The 24,998-nt window shown below is 32.8% G+C and overlaps 1 protein-coding gene across 2 annotated transcripts in view; it reads left to right on the forward strand.

Moving 5' to 3' along the window:
* LOC141456449 (uncharacterized) overlaps positions 1-24,441 on the forward strand; it is a 34,811-nt gene extending 10,370 nt beyond the window's left edge. For both annotated transcript variants that reach the window (XM_074132474.1, XM_074132473.1), the window contains exons 3-4: positions 2,756-2,909; positions 12,377-24,441. In XM_074132474.1, coding sequence (XP_073988575.1) covers positions 2,756-2,909; positions 12,377-12,814 — 592 coding nt within the window. In that variant the 3' untranslated portion in view covers positions 12,815-24,441. The remainder of the gene's footprint in view (positions 1-2,755; positions 2,910-12,376) is intronic.
* The last annotated feature ends 557 nt before the right edge of the window (positions 24,442-24,998 follow it).

Consider the following 24,998-nt stretch of genomic DNA (forward strand, 5'->3'; position numbering starts at 1 on the left):
TAAATTTAATTTGTAACACTTTTTATTTGAAAATAACCATCAATTTGGTGGAAAGAGTTGCCAAAATACTGAATTTGAAAAATGGCGCTTCAACAGTAATGCGAATTTCCCGATTGTATTTGGTTTTTCCTCGAAAAGCCAACGACCTGAACTCTTTCACCTGATTGGACGCCAGTTTTACTCAACGGTTTTCATGAAAATTGACTTTAGGACTGTTTCCTGTAAATGGATTCAGGCTGCTTCGAAAAATTGCTAGAAATGCTGGAAAGAGGGCGCATTAAAAGCATTCTGCCAAAAATTAGATTGCAGAAATTGCAGAAAGCAACGTAACGCGCTGACTGTACGATAGGAATACAGGAAGGAAGTGTGAAGGGTTTCACACCAAATTATAAAACAAAAAAGAAATTGTGCAATTTAGCCATATCTATTAAAGATGACGTCACTTCCTTGAAAGCGAGACCTCCAAAGCTATTTTTGTTGTAAAAAAGGTCATCAGTTCACTTGCAGCATGATGTATTGCTATTGCAGCGCCACCATCATCATCCGTCCGTCCGCACTCATGGAACAATAAATTATACGGCGGATTACACTGCTGCCTTGATCATTAGATTAGATAAATAAACAGTACGAGCAATATAGATATTGAGTCTGAATTATTGGTTATAAAATTTCCAGCTGGGCTGTACGTGTGCCGAACGTTGTAATACAGTTTGGTCAATGACATTTACTGCGTCATCAGTGAAGACAAAGTCAACAATTTTCTCTCCCCCGACCGGTGTTTTTAAGGACATTTCCCTCTCCACTGCCTCTTGCTAATAGTTTGCAGAAATATATTTACAAAATAGCGTAGAATAAATTAGCAAATATTTATTGTAGTTCGCTAATTCTCTAAAAAAGTTAATAATCTGCTGCCTGCGAGATTCAGCTCCGTAAACGATTCTTCACGTGCGCTTTCTCACTCACTTGATCAAATTATATATAAGGAAATGTGAATTACTAATTTTCTAAAAGATTAATATAATTTTTTATACATAAGAATTTATTGATTAATGATTTACCAAAAAGGTTTGCGTTGTGATATTAGGTTTTCCTCCCGGCCGATTAACAGCTTGTGCTCTGATGTGCGCTCCAGAGGGGTGTTTTAAGTTGATCCCTGAAGAATCCTCAAAAAGTACGGGTATATGCTTTCAGATATGGCGGGATAAGGTTGAAATTATTAAGGCGGGAAATAGTAGGTGACGTTTTTAAGAAAATGGAGCCATTTTTGGTTTTCTAAAAATTATTGAAACAAAACAAAAAAGTTGAATTAAAGTCGAAGTTATGGTGCGCAGATTTCGGTCCAAGTGAAAATTGGAGTAAGAAATAGTCTGAAGAGAGAGTAGCACCGAAAGGCAATACCAGGTGCACTCCGGCTCGCGTTTAGGCCCTGCCATGCGCTGAGATCTATTTTCTCATGTTGAAGAGTAAAAGAATAGGATCTATTTCAAGGTCAAATACTAGTATTTTTGGTAAATTCTCTTCCAATAGCTGCTGGAATTGATTCAAATATTTGTCCCGAAAGGCATTGCTACAATTATTTTGCCCTAGCCAAAGGATATTGTCCTTGAACTTGATTTAGCCTAAATATGAACGCAAGTGACGTCACTCTGGTAGTGGGTTTGTTGTGACTCATAAAATTGCCATCGATCCTACCTAATAAAATATTTAGCGATTACCAGCGCTATTTTAGGCATATTACGTAAATGTAAATGAGTCGTTTTATTTTAAAATTGATGTTTATCTTGGACTGAAATTTCATCAGACTTTGGTGTTTACTTGGTAATAAAATGAGCCATTGTAATGCTAGTAAGTTGCGTGATATCGATCGCCCTTTGCTAATAAGCTTGGTGTATGTGAAAGAATCACTGTTTAAAATATAAAAAAAATGTCGCAATTATTTATTTTATTTTTTGCTGCAGTTTATGTTTTCTCTGACCTTACATAAATAAGAAGGTCATTATGATTTTAAATTCTAAGTTGTATTTAAGTTGGGCAATGTTTCTATGGCTGGCCCCCAGATAATGCTTGCTAAAAGTTATTGAGATAAATGCGCGTGTAAATATGAAGTTTAGAGGAAGTCGTAGAAGCGGAATTCTCGAAACAAGTGAATGTAGTGAATAGGTGAAAGGTTATACGGTTGAGGTTATACCTTCAATCCCAGCATGGTAGGTTACTTTCCCACCCATACCTTTCTAGTAATATGTAAGAGGCAGGACCATGATCTAAGATGATACTTCAGAAAGTTGGCTGCCCCACGCCAGGTCCCAGAAGGGCCATTAGATGGAGTATCCCCCCACAAAAGTTCCAATAATAAAAGTTGTCGACTGACTTGAGTATGATAAGTACATGAAGTTGAGAGCAAATCGAGTAAGAATTCCTACAAAATGTCAGTATGGTGAAAAGTCATTCTGGAGGAACTTCCGTTAGTGGGAGTCTGATCGGGAAGTACAGGCACTTCCGCTCTTCCAACCCAATCGGATGTAAAGTTCCAGCGTCCTTCACTTTTTTTTTTAGCAACCTTAAACAGGATTATCATCGAATTTCTAATTAATGCGGCCAATACACTACACTGATTATTTTTTAAAGTAAAAACTCCAAGTAGAATGAGAGTTAAATTACGCAGGTTGCGGTGAGAGAATGCTGTGCGAAAGATGTTATGATTTATATATTTAATTAGCAATTTTGCCGGAAGTGTGATACAAGTATTGATGCGCAGGTTTGGCGAGAGTAAAGGTTCCTTCTGCACGCTGGCCTCATTTTGCGACAAGGAGAGTTTGGACAGCAGTAGCGGAAGTGAAGAATCCAGCGAAGATTCCTTGAAAGGAAACAGCCCATCACCTCTGTCTACCCCCACTAAGCAATCCCTACAGGTACTAACTTTCATTTCTAGCTATGACAAGTTTTTTGTTTTGTTTGTGATTAAATCCAATCCTAAAAAAGATGGAACAAATCCTAAGAAAACTAAAAAAGAGTAAAATTTGGAGTTATGTCAGATTCTTGAGTGGGGAAAAAAAATCTTACGTCATTTTAGAAGTGAATTAAGTTAAACTGAGATTAAGATAACCACATTTTTTTTAAAAAAAAGATTTTGTCCTTGAACTGAATAATGGCTTTGTAAATTTAGATGTAAATATTCTGAAAGCTGTAGAGTATTTATTAGTATGAATTTCAATTCAGAAGATTGTTAGTCCAACAGAAGTGGACAGTAACATGGGTTCATCAAGTTCTTCAGTTTACTGTGTCCAGTCAGCGGCCACAAGTGCGCTTAGATTTAAAGGCGTGTGTTTGGGGCTGCCACTTTGGTTTAAAAACTTCTCTGATTTTAGTTGGAGTCTGGGGGGCGTTTCGGGCGACCAGGATCCCAAATTGTGTCGGAGAAAGTGTAACGTTACATTTGTAATTTAAGGCCCCCGACAATATCTGAGGTCATTGGCGGCCGTAGCATTGTTTATAGCCAGCTTCCTGGACTGTGTTCTCTCGTTACAGACAACACTGCCCATCACTGGAGCTGTAAGAAACTTCTAGGAAGTGAAAAGCAGCTGGATTCGAACCCGGGATCTCCTCCCCACCGTACCACCACATTCTCGACATGTATAACATTGAAAGCATCCTAACTTTTTATTTAAAAAATATCTCAAGTTTTCAAGTAAATTAAATTGCAATGAGAGCACTAGAGAACTTTTCAATAATTACTTCTGAAATTTCAAAACTTTGCCACCATTTTAAAATTATTTGTTTTAATGGAAACCACTATATATATATCTACGTGGTACAAGTAAAAATTATATTTTGAAAGTTAGAAAAAATAATAATAACAATAATGGGTTATTTTGTAAGAGATTGGTGTGCGGCTCGTACGGAGTTCATCGAACCCTTTCGGCTGCCAGGAGGGGAGACTACCACATTTGCCCTACATTTCAAAAAAAACAAAAAATAATGCATGTATGTAAAACTTGCATAATTGAAATGAATTTCTATTCGTATGGCTGATAGTTTGCCATGGCTCTAGGTGATATCTGGTCCACTCGGGTGCTTTCATTTAATTACCAATAATTTTATTGTCACATCCATTCTCTGCCCCCCTAGTGGTGGGGCGGGCAGTTCGAACTTCCCTGGGACGCCGCCTCTCCACTGTGTGCCCATTGCTAAATCATCGACAGTTATTGCTGTGTAATGTTGCAGTTTGTCAGTGAACCCTCCCTTAATTTTCCAGAATGTGATTTTTTAAGAAAATAACAGCTTAGGAAAATGGAAAAGGCAGCAAGTTCAAACTTGATATGGCTTGCCTTTTGCCACTTGCACCGACGGTAACTTCAGCTAAAGAAAATCGCTCCACATTTTTGTGTTTGTTTACCACGATTTGGAGGTTACCTCGTAGCAGGTTACCAACGAGTTTCCGCCACTTTTATTGTACAAATGAAGATCGATAAAAAGAGAATCGAAAAAGTGTGAATTCTTAATGGATTTCTTTCGGATTTTAAGGCGTTCTTGAGCGTGATATCCAGATATATTCATTCAACTAAAAATCTGAAGTGTTGCAAACCTACACGAAACAAGAAAAGCGGATTTTTTTTTGATGGCGCTCAAATCAGGTTTTTGAAAAAAACTTTAGTTGACAATTTTCGCCTCATTATGTTGACCTTTTGCATCGTTTTAAATGTTTATAATTAATTTTAATTGTAGGTTGTTGGCAACACTGCTATTACCCTTAATTACTAAACCGATTGAACCTTGGCTGTATTTACTATCCATTTACTGCTTTATTTATTTATTTGCCTCAATTTATATTTATCTATTCCTTTATTGGGTAGAAATTTAGCCAGATTCAAACTTGTCTCTATTATACATCGCTTCGTTGTTGTCTTATTCCCCCGGAGTTGGAAGTTATGCAATCGTGCCTAAAGTTCGAAAGGAAGTTGAACTACGTGTTACTCTACGATTTTCTGTGAAGTTCTTGTAAAAATACATACATTTAGATCTTCCACTCTTATTTGAATCCTTTTTACGAGAGAGTTCGACTGGGAACACTTCCAGGAAAAGGGAAGGGATAGACGTTCCCTCTACAGTTGCATTTCACTTTTGGAACCCTCCACTTAGGACATTCTAATGCCGAACGACAATGCTAATATGTACTGGACTTATATAGATAATTATTTGTAATAATTTTCCTATATATACATACATATATAGCATGCCTGGTACATGGTTAATCTCGGCATAGTGAAAAAAATACGTTCAGTCAAGTTAGTTCGAGAGGTTTCTGATAGAGAATTTATAGTCGGGGTCTCCTAGTGGGGGTTCAAGCAAAGTAGACAACTTTTTCGGCCTCAATGCCGATACTTCCGGTGATAAAGGCCATGCGGACAAATACGTCACGATGATAGTGCTTTACATAAGAGCAGCAAAGGAAAGTAACCTGTAGCAGCAAGCTTCTGCTATCCATTGACATTTAAGTTTCCATTAGTTGTAATGGTAGTTTATAGTGGAATTGTAATTATGTGCGTTCGCATTCACTAACAGATAGCCACAGCCTAGAGGCTGTTATGATGTCATCGGGAAATCCTCTAACGAAGGAAATTATACTACAGAAATGGCGGAGCTCTGTTAGAGCTCTACTCTGTAGTGACACACCAACACTACGTCCAGGTAGCAACGATATTATAAAGGCCGTGATATCGAACTGTTGGAGTTACGTCATCGAATAACGAGGAAAGAGTATTCTTTAAAATAGCCACGTGCCTGTCTCTTACTGCTAATTCCTCAACCTTTCCTCTCAACTTGCAATTGAAACTGAATGTTGGCGATAAAAGAAAAGTGAAAACTGATGAAAGAAGTTGAAGACATTGGATGTTCCCAATTAAAAAAAGGTTTTATGAAAAGCATAAAAATGGGCTTAAATAAATTAAAATGGGAAAATGGTTCAAATAAACGCAATAAGCCTACGCAAATGTGGTAAGTTCGCAAAGATAATTGAAAATTACTGGAACCACTTGCGAAAAGAAATCGCATTAAATTTAAAAATAGCTCCTGTAAAGTAGTGCTTACAGTAAATCGATTTTCTTCAAATTCCGATCACCAAACGATAGATAATATAATTACTAAACCTAATGTACTAAAGGTAAGACTTATAATGCTGATTGTTATGCTAGTTGGCGTTATATTTATTTAACTTTTTAAAAATAATTTTGCGGCAATGAGTCACATTGTCTTCGCATTAATTCTGTTAATTTTTTGATATCGCCTGCTGCTAATCGTGTGAAGGCGATTGGCTCCGTTTGTTTGTTGTTGCTTCAAACATGTGTTTTATATAGCACAATGAAATACTGCACTTATCCACTCCTTTTGCCAGCTACGAGATGTTAATGATCCCGTACACAAACAGACTGACGGACAATCAACCAGGTTGCACAACCCAGTATTGAGTCATTGTTTACAAATGATTTACCAACACACCTCTCCTACCTTCTTGCTGATAAATATCCACTTGATAAGAGAAAAAAAACAAAGAAAAGAAATGAGTGGAATAAAAATAATTTTCTTGATTAGTTTATTGTAAACAATACAAAGCTTTCATTTATATTGAGGTTTTAACGGCCCAGAGATAAGCACAAGAAAGCCACATCTTTCTTGCTAGTTCTTACCAACACTCTCTTAAGACCAACTTCTGCTCCCCGCTGACATTTATGGTCCAAGACTACGTAAACCACCGCCATCTCCATCTTATCCTAAAAATAATTTTGAAACGGCTTTCCTCTCATGCCTTTTAGATCTTTTTGGAAACATCAGATCTCTGTACCTTGATTGTCCGATTTCGTTTTCGCTCCTCTCGTTCTACCATCTAGCAGACAGACCATCGTCTCCTCCAGACATAGCCATGTCCATCACCTTAATAGACCTTGATCAGTCGGAATACTTTCAAGTGATCCACAGCCTGGTCTTGTGACGATCCACATTTTTGCAGTAAATTCCAGAAAGTTCGTCCTTAATTGTTCAAAATCTGTAATATTCTGTTGGCATAAACAGTTATTGTACCTGCGAGACTAGGAAGTGATCCTAATTTTTGCAGGGGGTAGGAAACCGAACGATGAGAGAGCATTTGGCAGACTTGTAGAAGCAATGATCAATGCCGCCTTTAAATTAGTGACATAATTTGCGACAATCCGTACTTCTAGACAAAGCCAGCCTTGCATTGAGCGTTATCGCCCCCCGCAATCAGCCAGCAAAGAATGATTTCTCAGCTTGAGACTGACCTTCATTATTTTTGATAAGATTAATTATTAATTAATTAAAAATTACAGCAAAGTAAATTAATTACCTTTTTTTTTATTAAATAAAAACTTTCGTAAATATCATTGTAAAAGTGTTTATGTTGCAAAGATTTCGCAATGTAGCATAATAATGATCTGTTGCGAACAATACCATTTAATGAATTAATTATTTTGCTTGGGATTACATGTTTGGAGAAAACATCAATTTGGAGTTCTTTATTCATGCAATCCTGATACTAGTTTCTGAGTTGTTACAGTGATAAGCTTGGAGTTGCTTCACACAATTAATTGTCTTCCTAGTTCTTTGCTCAAAATGGCTAGCCTTAATGGTCAAACTAGTGGTGACATCTATAACACACTGTTCACTAATATTCATATATTTATTTTGGGATTGGCATCACAAACTAATCAGCTCCTTATTGATGCTGATCAGATGGTTTCAGCAATTGCCTAGTACCTTCTCTTACTATTAGTTTGGAGTTTCACAGGCATCTCCTGAGTTCAAAAAAAAGGGGCATGTTTCTATGTTTGTATGTATGTCGAGGTCAGCATAAACTCAAAAGTAGAAAATAACAGAAAGTCCTAATTTAAGATCAATGTCGCTATTGAATTGGAGCAACAAAGCTTTGGCTCAGTGCTCAGAGAGATTTTATTTTGCAGCGTTTTCCCCCGGAAAATGCTTCTTAATGCACTACTTAGGCCAGAGGGAGGTTAAGCTTTTAATAGGGGCCTCATTTTAATAAGAAATGACGTATGTAAGTAAAATTCCAAATTGAGGAAGATCGGTGAGCGGAAGTGGGTGAATGTTTTGTCTGTTTAATCGCGCTAAGTTTAGAAATTTAATTTCGAACATTGTGGTATTACTCATGCGAGTGTGACATCAGCCATCAATCTGTAACTGAAGTGAATAACATTGGATAATCCGTGGTTAGGAAATATCGCGTGCGAATTCTCTAATAGAGTAGTTTTCTCTCAGCAAAATGCAGCGCTGAGAAGCTCAATATGATAATGTAAAACAGCTGTGCCCAAGTTACGTCACAGAGGTTCTCAAGTTTCTACATTGTTCCAAGCGTTATAACTAGAGAGACAAACTATAGTCTTGACGTCGTCAATCTAATAAAGCAGACGGAGCTAATTATGCTACTCCATTAAAATATTTTATGCAAACAAAACATTTGGAGAATCCGCCGGTTTTTACTAATGGAATGAAACCTTTTCTAAATTGATTTAACTTGTTTTTCTTGATAATGAAAAACACAATTCCATTCTCTATGTTCTCCCAAGGCCATTTTTAAATAATTAATTAAGCATTGTCTGTTGGAAACAGCGGATAAAGTTGTTTCAATATTATTATTGCTATTGATTGCGAAATAATTTATAGAAGAAAGGGGTAGAAAATAACGTCACACTAAGTGTTGAAATGGAATAATGCTCGATGACTGGGGTCAGTGTGGAGGGGGTACTGCAAGAAGAATTAAATGATATTAATTGCCTTATAAGATAAACAGCACCTCCTTGGTTTGAGAGATTAGATATCTGTGTAGCTTGGCTCTGCTCAAGCCCCAAAGAATATCTGGATGGACATTTCTCTGGATGCGGTTATTACAGGTCTAGTTGGCAAAAATTACTCTTACTACTGAAGTTTGCTGATTGCTGGCAGCAGCGGCGCGAGGCTACTTATCAGGCTACGTGATTATTAGGCTACGCTATTATCAGGCTATGCGAGCCTGATTAATCACCCACTTTTCTTCTTCTCTCAAGGATCAGGATGGTAGCCTGTACCGATTTTTAGTCACATTTTCTGGGGACCTAATAACATCCCTTCTACCAGAAGGCCTGAAGTGAATGAGTCGACTGTGTGTGACAAGTCAACTGTCAATCATACCATCTTAATCTGTTTTATTTGATTCTGTCGGATATATTCAATCCTCATTTTATCCCTCAGGAAAGAGCCTCTAACCTTGAGAGAAATTGCCATTCTGTAGACTAATCAGGCTGGTTCGTTCTACTGAATAGTTCATTTAAAATTGGAAAGTCATTCCCTATGAAAGCCATCTCCTTAGTCTTCATGTTCAGGATATAGTTCTAACTGATTCTACTAAGCCGGTTTTACTAAGTCAGAATCGCTTCCTGGTAAGGTGACTTGATGGTTAGCAAATAAATGTGTTTTTTTTTTTAATATCCGGGAATGAGGATAATATTCCAGACCATATCTGTTTTTCCCATAGTTTAACAATGTCAGTAATGTGTGTATGGACAGAGTAGATGATATCTTATTAATCCATTTTTTGAGAACTCAGAGCACGCACAAAATAGAGTTCACAATATCAAAATTGTTGGCGTGATCACATTATTTACCTTAGTTAAAGTAAGGGAATGTTAAAATGTTATCACTATTATCGACCAACATTCAATGTTTGTAATCAATGATGTAATGATTGTAATTAATGATGCAATGATTGTCGTCAATGATGCAATGATGGGTTCGAAGTTTAACTGTAACTTGCCAGAGCCGTTTTCGAGAAGAAAAATGAAAAATCCCATTCAATAAATTGGTAATTCCTTTGGAAGCATTCAGCATGGCTAAGTTACCCGTGAGAAAGGCATTTTACTAAAGCGGATGTCTCAGCTTGCTGCGATTCGTATTCGAGTGTTGGAAACACAAAACGGAAAACCCTATTTTCTAAAAACCACATTCTTACCTCGACTTTTATTTTGGTGCATATAGAAGTGCACAAAACTTATCCATAGTATTTATATTTCCGGTATAGCTCTTAAAGTCGGAAATCTGCAGAATGCATCCACACTACCTTTCAAAAAGGGTAAGAGAAAGTTGCACTATATTTCGTCACACGTTTATTTATTTGTGAACCTATTTGTGAATATAAAATTTAAATAGAATCTTTTTTGAAGGCAACCTTCGAAAGAAAAAAAAAAAAACAAGTGGAGGCTCTGACCTATTGGTTTATAACTCGGTGTTCCCCTCTAAGGAGGACACGACCTGTCCTAGCTACAGAACTGAACTTGAACTAAACTAGGATCTTGCTAGTGGAGGGCTGTGTGTTCGAAAATAGATTTCGAAAACAAACCGAACAATGTGAATCAATCTAACAGAGCCAGCGAGGAATTTATACGTACTACTGTCATTTTGAAGGTCATGCTAATTTAGAGGGCACGCATTTATCTATTTCATTGGGAAGGTATCTTAATTAATCTATTGTAGATGGAACATTCGCTCGATTTAAATTTCTGGCAGGAATTGATTTTCATCTCTGTATTAAACGAACTTGGACGCTGGACCGAGAGGAAGTGCGGTTACAGTCCAGTTTTCCAACTGGAAGTCGCGATTTCCCCGGAAATCATGTCCTCTGATTTAAAATAGTGTGAAAGATGTGTCGTGTGGGAGTTTACATAATGGTGTTCACTTTCTCTTACTTGTAGAAGAGGGGCAGCGATTGCTGCAATCGTGCCAAATTTTCGTTATATTAAGAATAAAAAAAGTTAACCGGTCTTAAATAGGGTCTGTCAGCTTCACTGACGAACTCGGGTTATATCCATGTAAATATGTAATTAAATTTTTTACAATTCATTGATTATTGATTTATTTGTATTGATGTATATTGTTCGCACGTTGTATTAACGTTACCACTTTATTCTTGTCGATTATTTACTGAGAAATATTCAACTCTATCGCTCAAAAAAAATATTTCAAAATACTGAAACCAGTAAAGTGGTTCCTTCCGGTGGGAAGGTTTGATCGATACTTCCAATCCAATCTATATGTCTGCCCTAGCTACTGAATTTGGAATTTACGTCCCAAATCGTGTCTAACATCTTGAGAGCAAGAGAAAGTTTATCTTTAAAAAAAAGTATTCCATTTATTATAAAAACACGATTTTAATGCTAATTATTTTGTTAAACGCAGCAACGAAGGATATTTACCCAACAAAATATTCATCATGTCATAGAAAGTTAGTTTTCTGAATACAAATCTATATTTAAAGTGTTAATAAGACTGACATACTCGAAACTATTAAAAATAAAATCTTTATGCATTTATTTATTTAGGCGGTTGTCTGTATATTATAAATAGATCAATAGATCAACATTTATAATGTCATTTTCATCGAATGAACTTTTATTTTTATTCACTGGCTACTTTCCTTCTGCGAGTTTTTGAATGCGATAAAAGGCAACTGGGTCCTGGGTCTGTTGGAAATAGACTGGAGAGCAAGCATCAAGTCCAGGTAAACCAAAGGGTCTCCCAGCCTGCAGGCCTCCGGACCGTAGTTCTCTCGGTTTGAGACAACACTGTCTATCACCGATAGTGAGCTTATAAGAAGCTCTTAGAATAAGAAAATCTAGACTGCAACTCGGATTTCCTCGTGGTTAGTTTATAATTTAATATACCACGTCTGAACAGCAGAGCGAAAACAACATTGCCCTCATTTATATATTATCTATTTGAATAAATTGGTTATTAAAAGTGGAGCTGGCTTATAGTTTTGTATAAAATGAATAAATAAAATATATCTTTTAGAAAAAAAACAATTAGGGAGGATAAGTGTTTGATCATATATATTTTAATTACTATTTACATTGTAACAGAGTCCTGATAAACATCGGTTCAAAATTTAAAATTGTTTAAATAGTAACAAAAAAAACGCATTATTTGTTGAAGGGTTTAAAGAAAAATGTTGTTTTTCCCACTGGCGAGTGACGTAACGTCACGAGTAACCATTCAGTTAACGCAAAATTGCTCAAATTGTAATAAGATTTCGTATGTACACGCCAGCAATTCCTTAGGTTAGGTTTCTGTGCTGTTTTGGTTAGAGTAAGTGAATGGAAACTCTAAATTAGCAATATCGTGTCAGATAAATGTTAAATGTAACTTAATTTAATATAATTAATTTAAATCTAATTTTTAGCGGAAGAAATAAGTTCATGACGCGACTTGAAAGTTGCTGAATTCTTCCATACTTATTAAAATGTTTACCATCGTCACATCCGGTATTGAGTTAAGGTACGTTAATGTTTACTAATATATTCATGATAATGTTGTATTACAGGTGACTGTGAGAGAGAAATCCGGATTTGGAGGTCTAGTGCGTTTGAGAAGCAGTCGTGGAGATACAATGAAGGCCGGTAATGGTAACAACCGAGGCCGTCGTGGTTATTACCAGTACCATCATCACCATCACCACCATCAGCAACAACAACCGTGGTACAGTTTGATCAGTCCACCCTGGATGGGTACACATCATAACAACAGCAATACTACCACATCTTCAACAGCCACAACTACAACAACGGCTTCCACAACAATAACCACGCATCATAACAATAGTAGTGTAGTTGGAACGGTGACAACCGCACCGCAACAACAATACCATCATAACAACAATCTGCGAACTAGGTGGACATCATCCACTGCTGCACATCATCACCATCACAATCATCACAGGTATGATTCAGCGACTACACAGAAATCTGCTTTGAAAGTGTGAAATAATTAAATTTTGTTTCCACCAATAATTATTCTTTTTTTAAACTAATGTTCTTCTAATTACTCTCCAGTATATAAATATAATAATTGCTTTCTTGCTTATTATTATTTGTTATTCTCTCTTCAGTTGTGACTGGTCAATATGGTGGTGTACTCTAATATTGCAGTAAAATATATATGCGTTATGTTTTTAATTTTCTTTTTGGTCTTTATATTTTTCTAATTATAATCTTTTAATTGATCTGGCTCTCTGAATAGCTCTTAGCAAAATATTTCTCAAAACATTTTGTGGCCGGGGAACTGGATTAATTTGGGTAGAGAGAAAATGTAATGCTGATAGGGCTGGAAATCACGAGAGAACTGACTGGATTGCATGGCCAGTTGGTCATCGAGCCCCAGTCATCTCCAGGGATGAAGTTGAATACAACTCCCAAGAGTTCTTAGAGCTAAGCTCCAAGGATCAAACTCCTGCTTACCAAATAAAGTTGTATAGTTCGTCTTAGCCTTCTTAATCTTTTTCTAAGTTAACGTCGTTAGTAATGACAACCCGTCGAAGATACACCGAATCACAGACTGGAGCAGCTTTTTCATTACTTATAAATTTAAAGTCGCTATTCCATCATCTTTCCACAGTACCTCACTCATGGTGGCCCCAAAAGGCTACTGGTCACTGGTTTTCCTTTGAATCATTTTTAATCCAGAAACGGGTGATTAGGCCGGTACTTCAGATCCACAATTCTTCTTAATTTTTTTTTTTTTCGTTGTATTCAATTTCACCCCAAGGAGGTGCAAATCGAAGGAGGCTCGATCGATGATCAAAAAAAGGAAGCAGGCTGTCAGAGGAAAAGGACCCTTTGGTTCAGCTAGTTTTGGTCTCTTTTTTCAAAATTTTAAAACATCCTCAAAAATATTGACTTCCTGAATTCACACTTATGTTTAATAAAAAATGCCTCCATCAAATTATTTATTAAGAAAATCAACATGTGTAATTCTTTATAAATATATTTTTTGAATAAAAGAATGTATTCTCCTTCTTGATCAGGAATATGTATATAAACAAATATATAAGGATGATTATAAAAGATAAATAATAGTAAAAAAAATTTTAACAAAAATATATACAAATTTTATTGTAAATATAGATAAAAATATATTACACATTTTATGTATATTTAAAAATATATATAGTCAAAAATTATAGGGTAAATCTGCAGATAGAAAATAAAAATTATAAAAAAGTCAATTTTTCTGTATAAAATTGTAAATATTTATTTTTTAAAAAAGGGCATGAACAATTTGAGAATAAAAATAGAAAAAGCTGCGAAGTGTTGTTCAAAACAATCCTGGCTTTTGAAATATTAAGGAAAACTATTGCGGACTGTGTTCCGGTAATTGCGGACTGTGTTTCGGTAATTGCGGACTGTGTTCCGGTAATATTTTCAATTTCTTAAAGAAAAAAAAAAAATGTAGAAAAATGTGTTTAAGAGAAATGTTAATGATTTAAAATATATTATCCATAAAATTTGAAAATAGGTGATTCGATCCCCAGGGAGCTGGATGATTTGGTAGGATTCTTCCGTCTCAGTTTGGTGTGTTTGTCTTCTAATTTTGCTGATAGATCCCGCAAACTTTTGGGTTCATCTTCAAGATGGGTTCTGTGTTAATCTCTAGAAATCAGGGCTACAAGCATTACCCACACATCAGGGCTTCATCTCCCCACGTATCTTTCAAAAATGCCAAATCAGTGGCCACAGAATTAGAGATGAAATAGAGTTTTCTACATACTTTGATACATTTGCAACTATGTGATTGATTCCACTCTTAGTAAATGTTTCCTTAGAAGGCTTCGAAGATCCTGGATATTCTCTGCTCCGGCAGTGCCTCTCCTGAGAATCTGCACTAACAGTTATTACGCAGGAGTAACAGACTTTTTTTCTATGTGAAAGTCGCAACTCACGTTCTTCGTACGCCTCTGTTTTCCCCACTACGCAACATTCAATATGGCGCCATTTGCTTCTAAAGCTTTTAGATTGTGTTAAGATTATCAGAGAATTCAGAAAGGACATTCTGCCATTGTTTCCACCTATTCCAGAAATAGGTAAGATTTCTTTCTGTGCTGAAAGACTGACAAGATAAATAGAAAATACCTGGAATAAACTCCAGAGATAATCAAGTGGGGATAGTTTGGTAAGAAAGCTGTAGTACCTGGCTTCACCAGCTTAAGGCATTTTCTCATCGAATATCAAGCTTTATAAAACAGTTGAATTCAAATTATTTAATGAAATATGCAAAAAAACGCATTCTGCGACCAAATGACGGAAAACCATAAAATTTTGAATAAACTAATCCATTTTCTGGTTTAATCTCTATTTTGACATCTAAAAATTTTCTTCACTGAGATTCGCTTAACAAAATAATGAATTAAAGCCATTCTAAAGAATATTTAATTATTATCGTAAGATTTCAGTTTTCTTGTGATAGTACATTTTAAATTTTGTATTTTGTAAAATGAAATAAAAAAGTTCAAAGAAATTTTAATATAAAAGATCAAACAAAATGGGGGCAGTTCTTTGTAATATTGTAATTTAAATTGATTTTAAATTTAAGAAAAATTTTTATGGAACAAATTGCTTATAAATAGTTAGTGAATAAATATTTGTCTGATAAAAAAAATTGTGATGTGAAGTTTTCCGTTGCATGACCCTTGTGACGCAAATCTGCAATAAAAAGAAGAAGAAAAAAACCATTATATTGAATCAAATGGTCATTACCTCAGGTGGAAAATAGTGGGTCACTGGTTGAAAATCTTTAGGCAGTGACGTGTTTGATGAGGCGCGATTGGAAAAACTGTTGCTTTTGACACATATTGAGACTGGCCTTGAGCAATCTTCCTGTTGTTTGGATGGCCAGAAAAAGTATCTGTTGCTGGACGTTTCGGATACCACGGTGGCCTTCATCAGAAACTTCTTTAGAGCTTTGAATACCTTTGTGTAAATTTTCCAGCTTGGCATCAAGATTGACAGTTGTAAAAACTTATACAGTAATTTTAACTCCAAAGAAGCCCCTGTTGAGTAAGTTCCATCACAGCCACCGTTAGTTTTTTATTAGCTAAAATTAGATTGTGTGTTTAATGATATAACCATTCTAAGAGAAAACAACTTTCTCCTAAATCTAACTCATTTCGCTCGCCACAGCCTTCTTAATAAAGCCTTCAATGTCAGCTATAATTTTTTATAATTATTATTTATCAAACACTATTGTTGAAAAAAAAAAAAAAAACGAACAGCTTTTTTTTATCAATTAAAATTATGAAGTCTTCAGTTGAGAGATTCTTAATAAACTGATAACCCTAATTGTGCTGTCCTTGCAAAGAGAATACTAGATAGCATTTTTTTTGTTATTCTAACCAGTAAAGAAATTATGCGCCAAAGCACAGTTTTTCCTAAAAAAAGGATATAAAAAAAAATCCTAAAAAAAATTTATTTTTGTCGCTACTTAAACTTGAACCGTCAAAAAAAAAAAAAAATGATCTGTTAAGAAAAATAATAAAATGAAATTTATATTACAAATTTTAATTAATTCTGCCTAAAGATTTAAGCATAGAAGTCATAATGGTGAAAGTCATTACTAAGTAACCATTGAAGATGGAAAACTTTGTGAATCTAATTACAAAATTACTTTCTCACACATACTTATATTTTCAATTTAAAAAAATAAAAATACTTCCAACATGGAATTAACTATTAGTTTAAATAGTTTAAATTAAATGCAATCTATCTAAATAGTATTTTAAGTATAAGTTCCATAAATTTGTCCAATTTTATCTTTGATCTCGTCTCTTTATTTTTTTTTTGTTTGTTTTGACCCAATTTGTATCTAGAGAATTAAGACCCACCTTTTTAATAATAGTATAATGTCTGTGTTTAATGACTGTAATAATAATATTAATAATAATAGTAGAAAATGGCTGTTATTTATTATTATTATTATTTTTGTAAAAAAAAAAAAGTAATAATAATTAGAATTAATTAAGGTTCCCCAATAAGAAAGCAAATTTTATTATATTACCAAATAAACAACAAATTGATTATTGTTAGCGTTTCATCTGTGATCATCTTAGGTTTTTTCCAATTTTAAATTTTATTTTCATTTATTATTATTATTATTTGAAAATAATGTGATATTAGATTTGTTTCTCTGCATTTATTTGGAATGACTTTAAAGAAAATGAAAAAAAGATTATTAGAAATTTGATGGCAGGAAAAAAAAATTATAATAATTGCCTTAAACCTAATTCTCATTTTTTTTTTTTTTTTTTTTTTTTTAAATTTCACCTAAAAGCAAAAGTTGCCCTTATTTCTGTACAACAAGGAGAATATGTGTGTAAAAAAGGAAACAAAATATATTGTAGATGTATACAAAAAAAAAAAAGTTTTAAAGAGAACTATATTAAATTATTTAACGACATAACGTCAACAAGAATTTATAGAAATTTAAAGAACTGTTCAAATAAATAAAAAATTTATTCTGTAATTATTAAAATTGGGAAAACTTATTTGAAACTAAAATTTATCTAATTTTTATTTTCTATTTTTCTTTTATATAGGCCTATTATATAGTATAATTAGTAAGTCGTACATAATAATCTTTTAATAAAAATTTAAAAAAATCTTTATTATATAATATATTTTATTAACAAAAGAAAAAAAAATCAAGAAATTATCCAAAAAAAAAGAATATTTTTAACCCAAATTTGGAAATTATATACATATTTTACAAATATAGATATATTGTAAATGTCTGCACACGCCTTTTTTGTTTATTATTTTCTCAAATCTTTTAATTTTTTAAAATTTATTTAGGTTATCCCAGGAAAGTTATTGCTATTTTATATTAATTAGTATTCCAAAGTCTTAATTTGGAATTCTAGTTAAAAAATATAAATTATATGCTACAAACATCTTTACAACAGAAAAAGAACAGAATAAAATCAAGCACACCCGTTCATAACAAAGTTAGCTTGTTCTTCATATGCAGTAGTGTCGCGTGGTTATTCATCTGGGTATTGTGAGCCAAGATGACTTTCCACCTATTATTGTGAACTTTCGCTCAGTGATACCTCTGAATGGATGTCCTGTCAATGTAACATTTTGAACTTTTCTAACCAAAACACTTCAAACATGTTTCCCCCTTTCCTTTTGTGCTTTACACCCCCCCCCCTCCCCTCCACAAGTCGCCCTAAAGAAAGACCAAATATGATGGAAATCTAAATGTAGCTTTTAATTTTTATTGTTTCCCCCCCCCCCTTGCAACTTGAGACTGTGAAAAAGTGGGATGTCATTAAAATATTTGTTAAATTTTCATTTTCAGTGACATTCTTAATCACCGGCAAACACAGATAACATATCCTTTAAGAACTAAATCTCGTTTCCCATAGCTTAATCTCTTAATTACTCTCCTTATTAAGTATCAGTTTGCTTAAATTCCAGAAAGCATTACAATTAGAATTGAAACTCGGAACTTTTTGACCGAAAACAGGGAATTAGGTAAGATAAAAAATTTAACTCGTCATTCTAGGGGCGCCCTATCACCTAAAGACTTCTGTGGCTGCCAAAAGGATAGCCTTCATGTGCAAGAAGTTGGAGTGGCTTACAACTTTGATGTGAACTTTCGGAACATTAGAAGAAATAGAAGGTATAAGAAAGTCTTTACTGTGGGTGTATAACTTCATTTACTTCTGAACTTGTGTTCAAATTGGAACAAGATTTCATAAATCCAAAATCCGCAATAACTTTTTTGGGCAACCCAAATATGAATCAAATTTTTTAATCGAGACAATACCTTTTTAAAAAAAACAGTCCACTCTTCGATAAATTTTTCATTGCTGTGAAAAATAAAACACAGTTTTTCACGATGTTTAATCTGTAAATATTAAATTTTCGTCAAATTTAAAACAATTTTTATTAGAAGTCATGCACATTTTGCTCTGATTTTAGTTTTTTTTTGTAAAAAAAAACACATATATTATTACTGTAATTATTTCTGGATAAAAGAAAAAACATTAATTACAACAATCCTGTATTTATGCAAGAGAAAAGTTAAAATTAAAATTTAATATGTAAAGTGTCTTGGAAAATAATGTATGATAGCTTAAGATACTGTTTTGTGTATATATGTGTGCGTGCATATGTGGCAAGATTTTTTCCCAAATTTTTGTATAATAATGTGAAACTTTAAAGTACAAAATAAAATAGAAATATCCCAATTAGTTAAAATATTTAATGTTACACTAAAATAAAATCCAAATTCGAATAGAATTAGTAATGTAATAAAAGGATTTGATTTTGAGTAAAATCTGTTAACCACTTATAATTCAACTTTAGTTTCCTTAAACAGTTGTTATGAAAACAAAACTGCATAAAACTTGGAATCTTAGTGCACGAGGCTTGGTCCACGCTTTCTTTTCTCGTGGCTTTCCCTTATTGCGTAAACCATTCTTGGCATCTGTCAAAGGCCACCCTAGTGATGGACATCCTCCAAGTTTTTGCCCCTCTGAATCTCCACTGGTATCAGCCGAAATAACCGCAGATTCCAGATACATTTCCATTAACCAAACTTTGAAGGCCCAACAAATAACCACTCTTCACTCAGTTCCGAAGTTACAACGAAAACTTCCCCTCCAGCGGTTTAGGCGAAGTTCATCATATTACAGTAAGAGTTCTTGTTTCAGGGCGTTACTGTAAATGATGCTTTTCTGGATAAATTCTCACTGGACAATAAAGCACTTCATTAAACCTGCTAAGTACCCAGAACACAAGCAAGGTATTTCTTTGGCAACACATGGCTAGCGAGGTTTATTTTTGGTTAGGTTGTCAAATAAATTTATGGTTTCCAAACCAGGTCATTTTATCATTGGTTTTGCACATATTGTTCTCACCGTTTTTGACTGCGACAATTCGTAAGGAGCTGAAGTTGATCTTAAATTCTGGAATGCAGCAGTTAGAAACAGCGACTCACAATGGTGGTAGCCTGTAATTTGCTAGATAGTGTACTAAGCAGTTCGTATACGAATTCTGCTTCACACGTTCGAGTAGTTCCTTAGTTCTTGGTTGATCTTCAAGTCTTGTATCCCTCTCGCTTATGAAAACCAAAAGCATCATACACAGCAATTCAAAGAATAAGGAGGCTTTCAAGAACTACAAGCTTTTTATGCACTCAACGTTTTGGTTAACGGGTTTTAATTTTTTAAAAATAGTTCAGCCAAGTTTCGGATTTACTGCAGCCTAAAAAGTAAGATGTTCTAAACCAAAAACCAACGAGAAATAGCTAGATGTTTGATTTTTTTTAAATACAATATTTCATGTTATTTAATCCAAACAAGTTTTTTAAACATTTAAATTCTTAAATTAAATTTCTAGTGTTTCTTCCTTAAGAATTCATTTTTGTAATCTACTATAATCGTCCTTAGTACTTAGTGAAAACCCAGGTCCTTAAGCAGATCTTCGTTATTTTCAAGACCTAAGAACTTGTAGATAATAACATTAAAAATAATTAAAATAAAAAAAGAATTTAAAAAAAAGAAATAAGATTTATTACAATTCATTTTTAATAGAATTAAATAGAATGTAATTAAAAAGAAATTATATTGTTAATAATAGATTTTTATATATATGTATATTAATTAAAACAAAACAAAATTGCATATATTTTAACAAATTTTGTGCGCTGAGGTTAATAACGAATAATAACGAAAATATTAAATTAATAGAAATATACATATATATATTTACAAATAATATTCTTATTCCATCTGTATAATAACAAACAATTTGGTTAGTTCCTCTTCTCATTGCCAATAAAAATGTTAAAAAAGTTTAATTTCTTTGGTAAGAGATTTTATTCAAAGAAACCATTGTGAGAACAGGTATTAACCATTTTTTATATGGCATGGGTATTTTTCTTATGCGCGAATTTTGGTTTGAAATTTATAAATTCAAAAAATAAGAGTTTAACAAAATTGAAAAGAGAAAACATTAATAATTATATATACGTATTTAACATAATTGTATGATGTAATTAAGAGGAAATAAATTATATTATTTCAATAAAATATTAATTTAAAGTGAAAAATCTACGGTACCTATAGCAGTTAGTTAGTTAACAAACAACAATAATCTAGTTGAATATTTTACTGTTGCTTTATCATAAATATCTCGTCTCTGAAGGAAAATAAGGTATTGGAAGCAATTCACGAAATTAAAATAAATATTATTTCGACAACGCCTTTCATACAGAAGTAATTTTAACCTAAGTTTTTAGATCAGCCCATGTTTTGCCATAAAATGGAAGGATAAAAACAAAAAATGTGATTGTCACAAGAAGTACCTAGGTTTGGCAACCGTTCTTAGCACGATGTCCAGGCAGTCCCTGGCTAGATTAGTGCACTTGTTAGGACTTGGTAACTGGTAACCAAGACCAAAACTCTCTAAGCTCCTTTGAGGAGGCTAACTACCCGAGATGACTACTCTGTCTGCTGCTAATGATTCCTTGTCTCCAGTGCCTTCTTTAGTTACCCTTCGCCCACCTTTCAACATCAGGGTAAGAGGTAAGATTAAGTTCCTTCATTCCAGCTAATGGCACAAGTCCTCATAAATGCCGTTTTAATGTTGAGTGGTTATGTAACGTCAGCGATAAGTGTTGTTAAGTTGGGTTATCCTTAGGGAGCTTGGAAATGGCTTTTAACATCCATAAAGGGAAGGAAAGCAAACTCCCACCGGTAGCCCTATTTTTCTTCAGTTCATTCAGGGCATACAGATTAGTCGATTTGAACAACTATTTGGATTTAATGATATTTATTGGCAATTCTAATTCAACATAGTGTTCAATAACAATTAAGCAGCCTCTCTAAAGGTACCACAGTTTGATCTTTTAGCAAGAACATCTTCCAATGTGCAACCATCACTTCGGCTAATCATCTTTCTACTTCTTTGCTGACACTTAGGGTCGCTTTCTGTCACTTCAATGCATCTCACTGCTAATTTCCTGAGTTTCTGTTCCTCTCTTAACTATTCCATTATTCTGTGTTCAATAATTCGTTCAATAAGATCTAATTTTCCATGGTTATAGTGTCTCTCTTCTTAAATTTAAAGATCTTTCCTTGCCCAGTGCCCACTAACATATGTAACGATCGTTCATGACTTCCCTGGATAATGCTCCATAGCGTAGTGCTTTTTCTTATAGCCTACTTTACTACATATTCCAGTTGCTAGCTTACCCGTAAGATTATTAAATTCTAGATATTTTAAATGTTTAACCTATTCCATGTTTTCTTTATTGTTTATAGTAAGGTTGTACTAATTTTTCATATTTTCATGTTAACGTAAAGTAAACAAGATTATGTCACAAACTGATCACAAAAAAAAAAGAAAAAAAAAGTTCTTTTGGATAAAGCAACATTGTAGAGGAAAAAAATCTTTTCATTTTACTCAATTTTCCTGAAGAGTTTTCATTATTTACCTTTAAAAAGTATTATTCTTAAAATATTAAACTACGAGTATAATATGTATAACAGGGTCCACCATTTAAAAAAAAAATAGAACGAAAAAGCGCTTTTTTAGATGTATCTTCTTATTTAAACTTAATCTTCTTATTTGAACTTCTTTTTTAACTTAAAAAAAAAACCTTTTAATTAATTTTTTTAAAAATAGTTTTTCCGTCTTATATTTGTTTTAAAAGTCCATATTTACTTTAGATAACCAGATAAAAAGAAAAATTGAATTTATAAAACTTTTTATTTAATTAATCGATTGTTTTAAACATTGTTATATCTTACTTTTTAAAAATTAAATACTTATAGATAGTAAAAAATAATTTATGGTTATGTAATTCAATAATACCATCATTATTTAAAATTTAAATATATAAATAATAAATATAAATATATATACATAAAAGTGTGATTGCAAATAAATAGAAACTTTATCCAGAATTTGTAGGATCCATTAAAGAAGAAAACAAAAAATGCTTATATTTATGAATTTATTGACAAATTTACTTTATTCCATAAGATGATAGAACTTAACGAAAAATCTATTTTATTTTTGTTTTTAATGATTTATCAACAAAACGTTTTATAAAAGCAAAACATAATTTTTGTAAATAATTTTATGCATGGTAATTTCTCTGTTAATGAAGTAATGCCATGATTTTTTAAAAAAAATTGATTTTAGTACCATAATAACTTTTTTTTCTTTTATTTTAGGAGTTTGTATTGCATTCCTTGTTTTTATTTTCTCCTTATTTTAATTTTTTTGATTTTGGGAATCAAATTTTCTTCATCTTTTTAAGGTATGCTAAAAATAATAAAATTGTTATATTTTTCTTTATATGTAGTTATATAGTAATAAATCTAAATCCATTAATATGTTTTATAATTAATTTCAGTGTTCTTATTTTTTTTAAATGGTATATTAGTAAATGATTTTTATAAATAATAATCCCATTTATGGACAAAAAGGTAATTTAAAAGAAAAGAATCATTAGATTCTTATTTAAAGGCTGATTCACACTCATTTGGACTATTTATAAAAACGAAAATTTAGAAAATAGAAAATGAATTTTACTTTTAAAGTATAGGTATTTGTTAAAAGCAGGTGCAAGGGACTTATTTGTTGGTAATTAATTTCTAATATTACATGTGTTATTAAATACTGCTCAATGTTTCTCTGTCTGGGTGTTTTTCATATTTTTTTGGGGTCTTTATGAATCATCATATTTAACATGATTGTATAGATATGAGAAATGTTTTAAGGACTGTATTTATATAGATATTACGAATGGAGATTGATTGTAGAGTGTTTATTGGTAAGGATATAATAGTTCCCTATGTTCATTGTGTGTGTGTGTGTGTGTGTGTGCAGTTTGGTTGAAAAAGAGTGCCGAGTTTAAATGTGACTGTATGAGATAATGAGAGATAGATTTCATCATCTCTTTTTTTTTTGCAGACTTAGGATATGAATGTCGGGGGTAATGTCATTGTTTGTTTTGTTAGGCAGGGTTACCTAGACGCCAAGTGAAGTTACCTAGTCCACATCTTCCTGTGGGATGTTTTGAATATAGTATTGCCAGTTCAGAATTATAATTTTATCATTCTCCTTGACTCCTCAAATTTTCCTTAAGTGGATCACATATCTCATTTAAGTGAATCTGGATTTTTCAAGTTTGACTTTACTTATGCTTGAAAAAAGTATGAATAACATCGTGTATTGACAGCTATAAGTCGCTAGGATTAGGTATTGTTCACATTTACTATCTATCTGGAATGCAAAGGATCTCAAGATTAGTCTCCGTAAAAATAACTCTCAAGGATGTATAAGAATAAAAACTTTAAAAGAAAATCAAAAGTAAAAAATAAGAAATTCTTACTTTCACACGAAGATTAGATTAAAGTTTTTAACACTTGAATTTTCAAAAAAAAAATATAATAACATAGCATGAGCCTTGTCCTGCTTAAAACAAATAAATAATTTAAGAATTAAATTTAAAAACAAAAACGAAGAATGTGTACTTGGCGTCCACAGAACATATGAAGTTTGAATTGGCCTTCTATTGTATGGGAAAGTAAATAAAGTACACACATAATAGAGTAAATAATTATAATTCACAAACATAAGTCGATGTAGACATTTATTTCATTTTTAAAACTATTTCATTATTTTTGAAACGTATAAATGTATGTACACATTTAACAAATTTAAATTTAAATAAGAAATATATATATATATAAGCGAAAAAGTTGTTATAACAGTAAAAAAAAAAGAGTTAAGAACAGCTTTAAAAAATAAATATAAAGATAAAATATATATATATATATATATGATATAATTATAAATATTTACTATTATAAATAATCACCTTTTTTGATGTTGTAGATTGGAAAAGAATTAAAGAACGACAGAAAAAGTTATTAGTTTTGCATTATTTGAATGTTAATTTTGTTTTCATTCATTGTTACCCATATTTTTTTTTTTTTTGCGAGGAACATGAAATCGATTGCCATGTTCTTTCTTCCTAAATATCCTTTTAAACAAGGAAATTTGCATAAATGGTTAGGCAATTAAGAAAAACAAAAATTGTTTGGAAATGCAGAACAGATACGATTTTGTTTTGGCTGCAGTAACCTAGAA

Source organism: Rhodnius prolixus, unplaced genomic scaffold, assembly GCF_049639745.1.
Source record: "Rhodnius prolixus isolate KJV_2025 unplaced genomic scaffold, Rpr scaffold_4, whole genome shotgun sequence".
Classification (NCBI taxonomy): Eukaryota; Metazoa; Arthropoda; class Insecta; order Hemiptera; family Reduviidae; genus Rhodnius; species Rhodnius prolixus.